General features: G+C 42.3%; 1 protein-coding gene across 1 annotated transcript in view; it reads right to left on the reverse strand.

Annotated features, from left to right (window-relative positions):
• grhl3 (grainyhead-like transcription factor 3) overlaps positions 1–8,313 on the reverse strand; it is a 9,107-nt gene extending 794 nt beyond the window's left edge. Inside the window, exons 1-15 of the mRNA XM_029460942.1 lie at positions 8,241–8,313; positions 6,621–6,795; positions 6,451–6,512; positions 5,395–5,656; positions 5,039–5,284; positions 4,303–4,414; positions 4,030–4,124; positions 3,285–3,443; positions 3,109–3,178; positions 2,886–3,007; positions 2,007–2,032; positions 1,811–1,896; positions 1,603–1,688; positions 1,355–1,419; positions 1–174 (exon numbers count right to left, since the gene is read on the reverse strand). The exon at positions 1–174 is cut by the window's left edge and continues 794 nt beyond it. Coding sequence (XP_029316802.1) covers positions 60–174; positions 1,355–1,419; positions 1,603–1,688; positions 1,811–1,896; positions 2,007–2,032; positions 2,886–3,007; positions 3,109–3,178; positions 3,285–3,443; positions 4,030–4,124; positions 4,303–4,414; positions 5,039–5,284; positions 5,395–5,656; positions 6,451–6,512; positions 6,621–6,795; positions 8,241–8,257 — 1,698 coding nt within the window. The 5' untranslated portion in view covers positions 8,258–8,313 and the 3' untranslated portion in view covers positions 1–59. The remainder of the gene's footprint in view (positions 175–1,354; positions 1,420–1,602; positions 1,689–1,810; positions 1,897–2,006; positions 2,033–2,885; positions 3,008–3,108; positions 3,179–3,284; positions 3,444–4,029; positions 4,125–4,302; positions 4,415–5,038; positions 5,285–5,394; positions 5,657–6,450; positions 6,513–6,620; positions 6,796–8,240) is intronic.
• Positions 8,314–14,550: the final 6,237 nt, after the last annotated feature.

Raw genomic sequence — 14,550 nt, forward strand, 5'->3', positions numbered from 1 at the left:
TTGCAGCTGTGACTTGTTACATCCTTCAATGGAGCTGGCGGCTGATTGGACGCCGTCTCTCATACTTCAATGAGGGTGACCTGGAACTGACCGCCGACGTCGGACATCTCAATGAGGAAGGCCGACTGGTTGGTGTAGTGTTGGATGATGTTGTCGTCCATGTGAACGAAAATCCTGAAGAAAAGACGAGCAAAAATACAAAAAGGTTACCTCGGTGATCACGAGGGAAATATATCAGTTGGTCATCATCAAAACTAGGGCGAGCAAATTGGCCGTGCCCTGCACTTACAGTATGTCCCTGCAGTGCGACATGAGCAATCGGTCGCCGGTTTATTGTTGTGGGTTAAACGCAACATGTCTTTTGTTAGGAAGGAGCTTCTCGGGTAAAATAAAAAACCCAGTGACAGTACATCTGCTAACCTGTAAGTCTTTAAGGCTTTAACGACTGAACTAACCAGCGGCTCATGCATTTCACCTGCAGGGACAGGGCTGATTGAAGACAAGAGCAGAAGAGGAGGGAGGGAATGTAACTCAACCTGTTACACACAGGCTGCTCCCCCTGAGGTGAGAGCTGCCAGCAGCAAGCAGGAAGCATAAAAGTGACCCAAAGGTGTTTTGCTCTCTGTCAGGAGATCACGTTTACATCTCAAGATCTCCTCTATTATTTTACGGGTGTGTTAGATTCTTATCCGTTTGAAAGCAACTGACTGCGTGAGAGACAATCGATTAATTACTGTGCTACGTATGATGATAATTACTGAGTAATTAAATATTAAGTAAATCTTTGTTAATCATCAGTTATCAAGCGAGGAGGTGACATATTTATTACTACTCTTACTACTCTTACACAAAATTACACAAATTGAAGTCCCTTTTTTTCCTAATGAATCCAAGGCACCCAAACTCAACACAGAAGAAGTGCAGCTGTCACAAACTCATGTTACGCATCTCAAAGTGGAGCTGATAGAAATGTGACACGTGACAATCTTCAGGTAGTAACTGGAAGCCATCAACTCTATCGTATCTCTTTCAACACCGTAATACTTCCTGATGTTTCCGATGAGATGTTATGAAAACAAAAATTTAAAGTGCAACAATTGTCCATGACTCATCTGCAGGACTCAAATCTTTTCATCCTCCCTCAGTCATCTGTCTTTCTCTCGGAAGAGCTGCAATTAATACATTCCAGGAGTCCGAGCCAACTAACCTACCCACCCAGTCTGTCGACATGTGCTTTCTCAGAAGAGCACGAGATTAAAGACACAAAGTAAGCCCTGAATTTAAGCTCATTGTCTGCCAAATAAATAAGTTAAAACCCATCTTAGACGTGCCAAAGAAACAACAAGAAACTCACCCTCTCTTGCATTTTTTGTAGATTTTCCCAATGGTTTCTTTTTGCATACCGTACTTTTCTGAGACCTGAGGAAGGAGAGGAACAGGAGATGACGGTTAGCTTGATCTCCAGCCGAAAGAAGGATGATACATGTGACAGATAACGTACAGTAAAGTGCATCCCAATGCGAGCATGATGTGATGTTTGTTGGAAGGCAACGACAGAGACAAGGTGGAGGAATGTGTTTGAAGTCAAAGTGTGTTACTTACAGCTTCTCGGAGGCCTGACAGTGTTGGCGCATTGAGCATGAGCGCATCGAACACCTCTTCGGCACATGTCCTCACGTACAAGAGAACTATTGGAAAGCCAGAAAAGGAATACAACATTTAGCATAACACACGAGGGAAGCTCATCGGCTCATAATTGATGAATTGTTTTGTTTAGTTTTTCATATTAGACTTTTAGTTTTCTACGTACCTCTTTGTGAGTCTTCTCTGTGGACTTGTTTGCTGGGTGGAGAGCTGCTCTGGTCTCTGTCTGGATACAATCTCTTCATAGAACTCCTAGTAAAACACACAACGGACATTCACGTTAGACTAAAACAGCCACTATGTGTTTATTTGGAGATAACTGGTTGTGAGCTGTTCATGTTGTTTTGCTTTACTACGCTTACCTTTCACTCTCTTCCATTGGCGTGGCCTAGAGAGACAAAGAGACACAGAGAGGGGACCGGAGATCTGATTAGACACCACTTCACTGATAAAAGCATTGCTTAAGGTTAAGCTTTCCCACCATTGTCTATGCGCATTACCTACACAAAAGGAATGTTATCTTTAACAGAACCACATAAGCGTGGACACTGATGGAGAGACACAGATAGGACCATCCTACGCTTTATCATTATCTGCCTTAGGGCATTGCATAATTGTGTTATTTTGTAATCGCTGTTTTTTTTTTTTCTACACCTCCACTTACTGTAAACCAGAGAAGTTGTGTTTCAATTAAATACATTGCTTTCCCTCCACACACACACACACACACACATATGTCCATATAGAATCCACAGTGTGGGAAAACTGGCCTGCCTGAACAGCACTCTCGCCTCACTGTTTTTGCAAGTGTGTGTGTGTGTGTGTGTGTGTGTGTGTGTGTGTGTGTGTGTGTGTGTGTGTGTGTGTGTGTGTGTGTGTGTGTGAAAAAAAGCAGAGACTATGAGGGTGGCTCATACTGTATGTCAGGTGTCTGTGTGCTGTTGCTCCAGGTGTGTGTGTGTTTTTGTGTGTAAGCCCCCATAACTTAATCTCAGTGTCAGCAGCTGTAGTGGCTTGTATTCGTGCCTGGTTTCGACTCCAATTAGCTCATCTGATCTCAAGTGTGTGTTTTTCCTCACTTTCCCTTCCCCTCCCCTTCCCAGCCCACTTTTCCCACTACATACTTTCCCACAGTTTGTTTTCCCTGCCTCTCACGTGCCTGCAGGGATACAGGGGTCATGAACATGATTCACTCAACACAGGAGAGGAGAGGATTATACAGTCGTCAAAGTGGGACCTACCATGCGCTGTAAACTGGAGAGGTGTGTTTCTGGAATGAAGAGAACTGGCTGGGTGATGTGGTCATCCAGGATTTGGAAGAAGGTACATTCGTTACCCATGGAGCTGCTCACTAAGGACTTGTCTAAAAACAAAAGCAGGAAGTTAGAATACACTCTCTAAAACTCTGTTAGTATACTGTAGGAAATGATCTTTAAGACACGGCCGTCTTATTGCAACACTCACTGTGAGCATCGGCCTTTCCCCTCCTTTTGCTTCTCTTCCTCTCCTCATCACGCATCTTCCTCTCTGCACCCTGAGGACACACAATCACAAGGTTACAATAATGACTTTGCACAAATGCCAAAGTTCCTTTTGTGGGAAGAGAGGGCATATAAAGTGAAATGACACGTGTCACGTACCTTATCGCAGAAAATCTTGACCTGGCAAGCGGCCCTGTGTAGGAGCTGGTTGGTTCCCGAGCTGAAGTCATAAGTGTCGATCTGTAGGTTTAGAGGAAGGCCTTTCACGCCCTTCTGAGCGGAGAAGTCTGTGCTCAGGGAGTTGATGCCAATGTACACCTGATGGAATAGCACAAGGTATTTTAAGTACATTATGTTCGCATTCATGTTTTTTACGACCGCTGACATTCTTTCTCCTTTGTTGCGTCCTGGTAGAGACAGAACAACATATGCCAATGGAAACTAAGGAACAATCTGGAGCCACTCGCAGCTCTCTCTGTCTTTTCTGTCTCTTACAAATAACCTCTAACATGGTTCACTGTCTTCCTATTTGTTTTTTGTTAGTTTTTTCATTAAACCACAGTCTAAATACTCTCTATCCTCACATTTTCTGCTAATAATTTCCCTTCTTCCTGGTTCTCTCCACCTGCAGCAGGTTTGGTGGCCCCGCCCCAGCGCCTTTGGGCCACAGAGAAGCTGGAATAAGCCGCTGCGGCTTTTGCCGCTGTGGTGACAGAAGCCTCAGGGCCAAACACATTTCTGGGATTCCTCCCCTCCCTCCTCAGCCACTCCTTCTCCTCTACACCTCCCTTTTCTACCTTTTCTCTCTTTTCTTCTAAATCCTCCACCTGTTCCTTCCCTCGTTAGAGAACCGGCCTTGGTTGTATAAAAATGTCTTTGCATGCTTCTGTGTAAGTGTGTTTACCTTGGCTTCTTCATTGGGGTTCCAAACAAAGGAGAGAGCATTGAAAGCCACCTCCTCTATGTTGCTAATGCCGCTGAACACTTCTTTGTAGTCTGCTATAAAACAAATAAAACAAAACACATTTTGAATCCTCTGCATAAAAGAAACTTTTTTCAGGTGTCTAATCAGATACAACTTATGGGTTGATTCTCTTTACACGTCAGAAATCTTTCACTGTCGTGCACTTGGTGTGCAGCGAGTGTGCATGCGTGTTTTCGTGTGTGAAGAACATACCGATGTCAATGACCCTCTGCTTGGCTGTTGGCTGACGTGCGTGCCAGTGATTCCAAAAGCGGAGCTGCATATCTGGGCTCTTGTCATTCTCAAACACAGCCATAATAACAGTCTGAAGTGGGGAAAGAAAGGTGATGGAAAGGAGTGTTATTCTTTCACCTGCGTATACTTTTACCTTTAAATCCCACATTTCATTTATCACTCCAAAATCCCTCTTTTCACCACACATTGTCATCAGTTGTTTGCAGTGAGCGGGTGTGCTTTTGTGTATATTCTTGTCCTCTTAATTCGCCTGACAAAGAAAAGGTTTGTCAACTATGTATTAAACCCACACCACACCTTCCCCCCCTCCTCGTCCACTCCTCTTTTTCTTTCCACTCTGCTAGGGAGCTGAGCTCCGCTGCACTCTGGCCTCATTACACCACCTCAGGAATAAATTATACAGGGCAGGACACTGTCATTTTAAATGGTACCACCCCGGTGTGCAGGGTGTCAGCGGGGAATTAGTCACAGAGGAGCTGACTCCAAGGGAGGGACGGATATTTGGGAAGGGTTGGCTTGGTGGCACGCAAAGAATTTATCTATTCATGGGCCCATGAAGGGAAGGATGCCAATTAGAACAATAGTCATCGATGTTTTTACGTATCTTACACACAGGAAAAAGAAAACAAATCTGGAAAATCATTTGGAACATTAAACTAAAAAAATGTCCTGACGATGTGTCACCATGACTCACCTTGACTTTAGTGGCGGTGAGGCAGGCACTGCTGTCCACTCCCAACAGAGTAATGGGGTAGAACTGTCCCTTGTTCAGGTAGACCATGGGCAGCTCACTGGACTTGTAAAAAGAAGCCAGGGGAGCTCCCAGGGAGAACTGGAACTCATTCCTGAATCTCTCCGGTGGGGAGCCGGTGTAGGAGCCTGAGTAGACCGGGCTGGACTGATCTTCAGGGAAGGGATTGTCACCTATGTAGGGAAGAGTCTGAAATTCACAAAAGGACATTTTTATTATAAAAAGGAAAAGACGAAGAGGTCTGGAGAGAGAAATGCCAAACAGAAGACACAGGTTTCTAATAATGATGCTAAACTTACCCCCGTGTTGGGGTCCGGGAAAGCACTGGTTAGCAGGGAGTCAAAGATATTGCTGAGCTCCTGTTTGTCGTAAGTGTCCGACACGACGCTGGTCAGGGTGGCGTAAGTGTCTGAGGTGGTTGGAACGGAGATGGGCAGGGAGATGTTCTGCTTGGATCCCAAAATCTCTTGGTGATGGCTTAAGGGAACGTTCTCAGAGAGGATCTTCATGACGTTGGCGGAGGCCTCCAATGTCACAAGCTCATGGGTGTTGGTTAGACTCCTGGTGGGGTGGGAGAAAAAAAAAAGAGGAAGTAGAAAATTAATTACGTCAGCAAAGCCACTTTTGTGAGGTCAGCATGACTCGGTAGTACTTCAACCATGTCCCAAGAGATCAAAGAAACAAACAACCTTTAAGTGACTAACTGTAGTGTGTGTGTGAAACATTACGGAAGCCTACAGAGAGCCTGTGCAAACGTACAGCCAAAGCACTCGTGTTCAGCACACACGGCTACTGCTAGGTGAACTCGGAGAAAGACACGGTTTGAGTCTGGGTTGGGTACTATTTGTCTCTTAATCCATCTTTTTCTTCTTTGTGTTTGAGTTTCTCTGTACAAAATGTTTGAGGGGACAATGGCCATTTCGTACCCACCTGACAAGAAGTAGTAACGGAGAGCTCAGTGAGGACAGAGGGAGGAAAAACAACCATCTGACTGTTGTGAAACTCTTTAAGTGAGGCAGAGGTGATGATGGAGAGACGATAGATGGATGGAAGGACTGGAGAGGTGGACAATAATCCGCCTGACTATGTTTGATTTGGGGATTACCCACTCACATGTTTATGGCCTCCCAAAGCCCTCCCTTTCTCTTTTTACACTCTCTCTAATGCCTTTTATTGAGTGACAACAGGGGGTGGAAATAATAGAGGAACATTTCCTATAAATAATTGTTCATTAAAAAAGGAAATCAAATGTTTTTTTTTACATCTACATTTTTGGGGGTATTTTTGCAATTCATTCATTTTAACACACATAAATGATTTTACAGCAGCAACTGTTTGGTGAACTCGTGTCTTACCTCTCTGTTTTGCAGATGTTGCCCGCACGATTGAAGTTAGCAATCTTCTGATCTTTCTGGCTCTGGAAAACACAATTTAAAATATATTTTTAGATTTAGAGTTAGAATTAATCTTGGAGTTAACAGAGATTTAAGTTTGGTTTCTTATTAAAAAATTCTACATTATCTACCTTGCACTGTTCATAAAGCATGGTTAAGGCTGTCAAGTCGTCTCCTGGGTGGAGTCTGGGTTTGGAGTGGGTCTGCTCGGGCACAGGGCTCTCCAGGTAGGGCCAGGAGTCCATGATGTGGTTATTGTAACGGTTATAGTTGAAGTTCTCGCTCTGAAAGACCAGTCCCAGAGTCCTGCAGAGTGGAGGAAAGAGTTGAAAATGATTACATTGACAGTAATTGAAATGCTTATTTGACTGTCAGAGTGAGAGTACACTGGAGCTGAACAGCAGTAGCTGAGCCTCGGGGCACTGCACATACTTGCCCCTGAGCATGGGGAGGGTTTCGATTGCAAAACCGCAACGCTGAGTTACATCCCTCAAAAGTGGTGTCAAAAAGATTTAAAAAGCCAAGGGCCACCCACTAACACCCCCCCCCCCCCCCCCCTCACACACACACACACACACACACACACACACACACACACACACACACCAATCCAGTGTTTTGTGGTTTCTGGAGTTGTGAAAGGGGGGGGGGGGGGTAACTACATTCTTGAATCCTGTCCAAACTCTCTTATTTGCATAGACCTCAAAAGAGATGACAAGATTTCCTTACGAAGTAAATAGACACCCACAACGCTGGCTTTCCGTATCACTTGTAAAAAAAACACACAAACAAAAAAAGAAATAAGAGGGGATTCAGAGGGTTGAATCTGTTTGGATAGACTCGCAGTGACATCGGATTGTTACTATCCCTCCTACCAGGATAATCCCCCCCTTTGGAGTTTCACTGAAGTGGTCAATGAACAAATATCTGCAGTTTACTCTGAATAAACAGCTAATTAAATGTGCTGACAGGAGAGATAGACCACAGGTGTTCACAACCACAACAGAACCACAGCTTACAGAGAAATCCAGTGATGTGTCACAAGGATTACTGAAAGAATGCTTTACCACCCCACCTGGAACTGAAACTACAAGAACTGTATTTGAGCTACTGAATACTGTACATTTTAACATTTGTTTTGAAGCCAAATCATATCTTTAGTCTCGATATTTCAGCTACATCACAAATACTAAACTCATACACCTGCTCTGAGATGCACCTGTCTCTCCCTTTCACACCCTGCAGCCTCAGTAAATACCACACAACTCCATTACACTCCATTTCCCCCTAAAACCAGCCAAGTGCAGATGTTTTTACACAGACACAGAGGGGGGGGGCTTATGTCTAAGGTTTCGCCATCATGTAATTCTATGCATTACATGCTGTCATTGCCCTCTGTCTGTGTCCAACACCTCAAGAGGAGATTCTTATTTCCCGGTCTCCTTTTGTGCTCCATGGCCCCTAGGTTAGTGACAACACAAGCCAAAACAGACCCAACTGTGTGTGTGTGTGTGTGTCCATATCAGTTTCCTCTGCAAAACACCCCTTTCTTAAAACTGGGATCTTTCACATGGGGTTCTCATTGCAAATAGGAAGAAGGGGGGGGGGGACAGAAACCCCCCATAAACTGTTTACTGTATTACACAAAGTCTATCAGAATGTTTTTATCTTGTGAACAAAAATCTGAATTTGGAAAAAGAAAATCCCAAAAAAAAGGTACAATAAAAAATGAATATCCTGACAAAACTTACTCAGTCTCTTTGGTCATGTCTCCAATCCAAGTCAGCCGGAATAGGTTCCTTTAATTTTAACTCTTCGGTGTTTGATGAGCTTCTCTCTCGCCGAGTCAGTGAGTCTATCAGTGTAGCAGAGAAGAGCAGTGACAGGCGGATGAGTCAAGTGTTGTGATTTCCTCTGTACGGGCCCAGATTTATTTCATGCAAGCAGAGAGTTTCCCTCTCTTCTCTGATTGGCTGAGAGGAGCGAAACAGGTGTCTGATAGGACAGGTGTAGGATCATTAACTCTTTCCAGGCTGGAGAGAAACTGGCTTGCATATGCACGAGTGTGTGCAGGCAGGAGAGCACTTTGCAAGACAATCCAAGGCAGGGGTCTTTTGAATCTCATTATGGTGCTGGATAAAAGAGGGAGATTGGGGATCCTAGAGGTGTGAAAGGATTGGTAAGGACTCTGAGAAAGACAAGCCTGGAACTCAGCTTTAACATGTTAATACTTTTTCAGTATAATTTTCTTTCTCCCCCTTTATTTCCATGTCATACACAGGTTTTGGTTTCTTTATTTTCTGGCCAATCAAAGATGCAAAAGTGAATGCTTTAGAGAGGTGGGCTTTTCAACCAAATTAAAGTGAAAAAGTTACAAGAATGAAATATTTTTTGCGCATTTAGGATTTAAATAGAAAACAATTCAAGTTATTTCTTAAATTTAGAATTATGCAGCCACTGTGAATTGTTTAACTGCATTAAGAAAGCTCTCTCTGTGTTTCTAAATGAAAATGAAATCTTTTTAATCTTTTAGTTTGGATTAATGTTATTGTTGTTGTTATTATATAATAATAATAATAATAATAATAATAATAATAATAATAATAATAATAATAATAATAATAATAATAATAATAATATAATGTTATTTAATCATTGGTTTTGATATTCTTTTTTACCCTGGCATTTATTTTAATTTTATTATCTTCTATTTTATTTTATTTATTTATTTTACATATGTATTGACCCGACCCCGGATAAGCGGTAGACGATGGATGGCTGGATGGACATTTTTATTGTTGTTATTTTCAGACTTACTACTACTACTAGGTCGTCCTCAGACGGGCCCTCCATCAGTGCTTCCAGTCATCCTGATCCTCCATGCATCTGGCTAGCTCGCCAGTATTTTCTGCTCCCGCATCTTTCCTGAGTACATCCACGTATGTTATTGCGGGACGCCCTTGTGGTCGGTGCCCGTGTGTTGGCTCCCACAGCACAAGTTTGCTGGCTGGCAGCTCTTGGTGTCTCTGGCAGTGACCTGTCAGCCTCATTCCCCCCCTAATCAATACTATACATTTAAAGCCAAACAAAAATAGAGCAATTTCTGTATTAAAAACAAAAACAAATATATTGTTAAATAAATAACAAAGGTTTTTTGTTTTTTTCATTACCCAGTCAAATGAACATTACAGGGTTAATTTACTAAAATAAATAGATCATAGACTTAAGTAAAAGTAGCAATACCACAATGTGGAGGATTTTACAATGCACTGTATACCTGTAGATCTTGACAACAAGATGAAATGTTCACTTTCGTAATCATAGTAAAAACAACACGCACGCGCGCACACACACACACGCACACACAAAACAAAAGTAAAGCCAAAGCTCACAACACAACTCGCAGACCTTAAATGTCCTCATGTCACTCATGGACATTATCTTCCACCCACACACTAATGCACACGTACACATTGTTTATCTGTTCATTTGTGTGTGTGTGTGTGTGTGTGTGTGCGTGTGTGTGCGCACCTCTTGCGGCTGGCACCTGAGGGAATATGGCGTGGTAACACACAAGGGTGCGTGCTGTGCAGCTTGCCCACACACTCACACACACCCTCATAAATATAACACACACACAGACACAAAGCCCCAAAGGGCAAGTTGGCATGGAATCAGAAGAGTAAGTGGAAGAAGTTAGACTTTCTGTGTACGGCACACCTTCATTACTTGGAAAGTGCGTCTACAAAATGAATATGAACTAAAATAATTCAAGCTCCATCTTTGAATCTACAGCACTTTCAAAGTGTGGTTGAATAAAATCTAAAATTTGTTTCTGTGCTCGTTAACCTCAGTTTTCACTTTTCATCACCTCGTTGAGGGTGTTTCTCTCGCCGATGGTTTCTTTCTCTCTCACCCTGTCTGTGTTTTCTCTATCTGACCCTCATTAGTGCCGGGACATTAACACATCAAGATGTTAAACGCTTTTATTCTTACTTCAGTCACTCAGTTTCTCTCTCAGTACTTCAAACACAGGGAGCATCCTAGAAGATCGTGAGGCACACAACCAACCATACATGTGTCCTCTGAAGCAAACGTTACTGTATTTTTAGAAACATAAAGTGCTCAAAAGATCGCAATCCAAGAAAATGACCAGGAAGTTATGTAAAATCAAATGTGGCGACTCTGCGCTGGCTGAACACAAACCCTAACCCCTAGCCTGTGTAAAGATCTATCAAACTTATCTTAAAAGTCTCCTTTTCACTTTCATGTCTAGTTGTGTAAAAGTGTAAACGGCGCCGTTGAGATCTCTGGCACAATCTGACGTGGGAACGATGGGGAAAAGGAAGATGGATGAATGTCACAAGATGTTCAAACGACTTCCTTTCAATCCTTGAAACTCACACCTTAAGAAACCAAGACCCAAGTGTCCTGATGCTTTGGTGTGTGTGTGTGTGTGTGTGTGTGTGTGTGTGTGTGTGTGTGTGTGTGTGTGTGTGTGTGTGTGTGTGTGTGTGTGTTTGTTTGACTATTTGTGTGTGTGTGCATGTGAGCACGCAGCCATGCATGGTCGCATACAAACAGAGATCCGCGCTGGCTCTACGCACGACTGCTGCTGAGAAGGAGTTCTCTCATCGCCTCTCTCCTCCCACCGTATCTCTCTCTTTCTCTTTTTCCTGTTTCCCATTGACTCTTCCTTTAACCTACTTTTCCTGCTTCTCCTTTCCCCTACAACTGTTTGACCAGTGAATCATATCCGACTCTGAGAACATTCTCATCATGACTGTTGTGAAGAAACCAAAGAAAAGAGAAGCTGATTCTTTCATCAACTTCTACACGGCACACATATCTCTCGATCTCTTTCTTTTTCTCTACCTTTTCTATCTGCTCTAATGCTTGGTTTGTCATGGAGGAATGCGTGCTCAGAGATATGAGGAGCCCGAGGCATGTTACTCTCTGTCTGCTCCTCAAATTGGAAAACTATTGTGCGGTGCACCTGTTACCGTAGAACCCTGACATGTTTACTTTACCTGCAACGCTTCCCCACATCCGTCAGTTCTTTCTCAACTGCTTTCCTTTCCCATCCTTACCCACTATGTTCTGCGAAATATTCCGTTTAAGTAAGATTAGTGAATAAACGTATGTAATGTCTTATGTAGTTCAAAGTATTTCACCAGCCTTCGGAACAAGGCAGACACCAGATGAGTGCTTCTTTTAAATATCAATCATACTTTCTACTCTACTAATGCTAAGTAAAAACATGAATGAAATTTGTAAATGAATTTTGTATGTTGTTTTACAAAACATATAGCAGTTAGGCTGCATAAAGGGAGTTCGTTTTACTTGTTCTGGAGCCAGCTATACCTAATCCATACTTTGCCATGGTTAGCAGCACTGAGAGGCTTTTATTGTGAAATAATTCAGACAAAGTCTTTTTCTATTCTACAAGAAGCACATAATATCTGCCAACACCTGTAACTCTTATGTAAGTATTATATATCTAACTAAATACATTTACTTCTGCACTGTAGGGATACTTAAATACAATTCAAAGGTACTTTATTTGAGTATTTCTATTTTCTTCTACTCCACTATGTTTCAGAGACACTTGTTCTACCATATCTATCTGATAGCAGCAGTTAACCCTATACTGCCGATCATTCTTCATACAAAACACATGCAAAGCATCTTAAACATAATGCATTGTTCAGTGAAAAAAACAATACATATATATATATATATATATATATATATATATATATATATATATAGTATATATTGTAAAATATTGTAAAATATTTCTCGTGACACAACATTTCTTGTTTCAAGATTCAAAACACTCATTGTGACAATAATGTCAAGTACTTTTATTTTTGATACTTAAAGTACTTTTTGTAGATATCTCTTGTGTAGTTTTACATAAGTAAGATAAGTAAGATTTTACAATGTTATATTACCACTGGAGTATTGGTCTGTCAACAGCTTTAATCATGTGGCTGCCATTGCTGTGATGTTATTTGGGTGTCATTTTGATTCACTCAAGTACAGATATCAAGGCCCATGCAGATAGGACTTTAGGAATGACAGGCTCTGGTTTGCTAAACTACAGGATGCTTAAGAGTGTGTGTGCATTTTGCCTTTGGCACTAAAATCCTCTCACTGTGTGTTCCTCTGAGCTGTGTGCAGCTAGTTCACCGATGTGAGTGTTTGCTTGATTCGTTGACCTCTGCCAGGAGCTCTGACCTCCTCAGATTGTGATAAATGGTGGTGAATGGTGAGACCTCTTTAGCAGAATCCTGCTGTCACTTTGTTTGGCCTGGACTAGAGAGGCTCCAAGAGTCTGGACAGACTCTCTAACCCACCACCCCACCTCATCAGCCCCACTCCTTTTTAATATTCCACCCCAACAGCCAGCAGCAGCCACTCCCAGAAACTCCACATTGCCCCAGGTGAGGGATGAGGGCTGGGGGGGGGAGGAGGAGAGGAGAGGAGGCAGAACAGAAGAGGTAGAATTGAAGCGTGAGGAGGTGTCAGCAAGAATATGAAAACACAGAAGGTTGATGGTAATGTCGGAAAGGAAAGGGCCAGAGAGGAGCGACAGAGTGTTTGGAGCTTTACAGCCACTTCAAAGTTTCTGCGTGTTGGATATTAGGCTGGAGGGCACTACGCACCTCGGGCAAGGGGAAGCTGCAGAGGAGAATACGGTGGTTGCATTGCTCAATACGAATGCATTTCTCTGAGCTCTGCTCGAGGGCAAATGTGTTTTGACACAAAGTAGCTACGAGGAGATTTTACACGCAATAAAATAAGGAGCGGAGTTAATGCAAATTCATCAATGTCATAGAACACAATAATTAAGGTTAAGCCAAAATGAAGAAAAGAAGATAAATATGCTTGTTATACAACATGTTGTATTTACTTTAGGTCATTTATGATGCATGAGCGTTTGATCTTCTCTCTGGAACATCTCTGTGCACTGGCTTGTAGCCTCTGAGATATTGTGAGAAAGTAAAGTAAAGTTCACATGTCTAAGGTCTTATGAAGATTTCCTCTGTACTTTCATTAATTCCTCTATTACTTCTGCATCAATACCTGCTGTCTATTCAAACTAAGGTGTTTTTTAGTTTGGTATGTAAGCACACTGAGGATTACTGTTTGTTTAGATAATGGGAAGTCTGTCATTCCTTTTTCTTTTCTGTCTAAGACTGCACTTTTGTTTTTGGAGGATCGGTATGAACACAGGTGAAAGGATCGACCACTGTGGAATGACACACGCACAATATCACCTATTCAAAACTTTCTCTCTTTCTTCCATATAAAGTCTCCAAGCATACACAGCAGCAGACATGTGTACACAAACAAAAGTGTTAGATACAGACAGGTGATAATCTTGTCTGTCACACAAACCACACTCTACGTTCTGCCTTATCCACTAACATTGAAACTTGCAACATCTGACATTTGAGATGAGAATACGTAAATGAAAGTCTTAAGAGTTCTCAAGACTGCAGCAAGTTCACACATGAGATCCAACACCTATCATCAGGATATGGAGGCACACACACACACACACACACACACACACACACACACACACACACACACACACACACACACACACACACACACACACACACACACACACAGAGCAGGTATTGGGCTCATCTACATATTAGGTTTCATCTGGACACCTCAGGCCAGAGGTTACTTCACTTTATGGTTAGCTTCTGGAGGACACACTTATCTGCAGTAACTAACAACTGCAAAGACATTTGCATAATTGCACTTTGACCTGGGTTGATGGAGCATTCCCAGAACATTCCCAAGTCACAGCATGCTTTACAGGAGATTGTCTCGTAGTCCAGTACTAAAATGTAGGTTAGCTCAGAAAGCTGTTATTTCTATTAAAAGGCTATACCAAAGGTTTTGCAAGTTTTAGCACAATAAGAGAATGTACCAAAGTTTTTGGAAAACATGTTTAACCGCTTTCTTGCCGAGCGTTAGATAAGAAAATTGATACTACGTTGAATAAAAAGTTATAGCCAGCAGCCAGTTATTGGC

This window comes from Cottoperca gobio, chromosome 22 (genome assembly GCF_900634415.1).
Source record: "Cottoperca gobio chromosome 22, fCotGob3.1, whole genome shotgun sequence".
NCBI classification, from domain to species: Eukaryota; Metazoa; Chordata; class Actinopteri; order Perciformes; family Bovichtidae; genus Cottoperca; species Cottoperca gobio.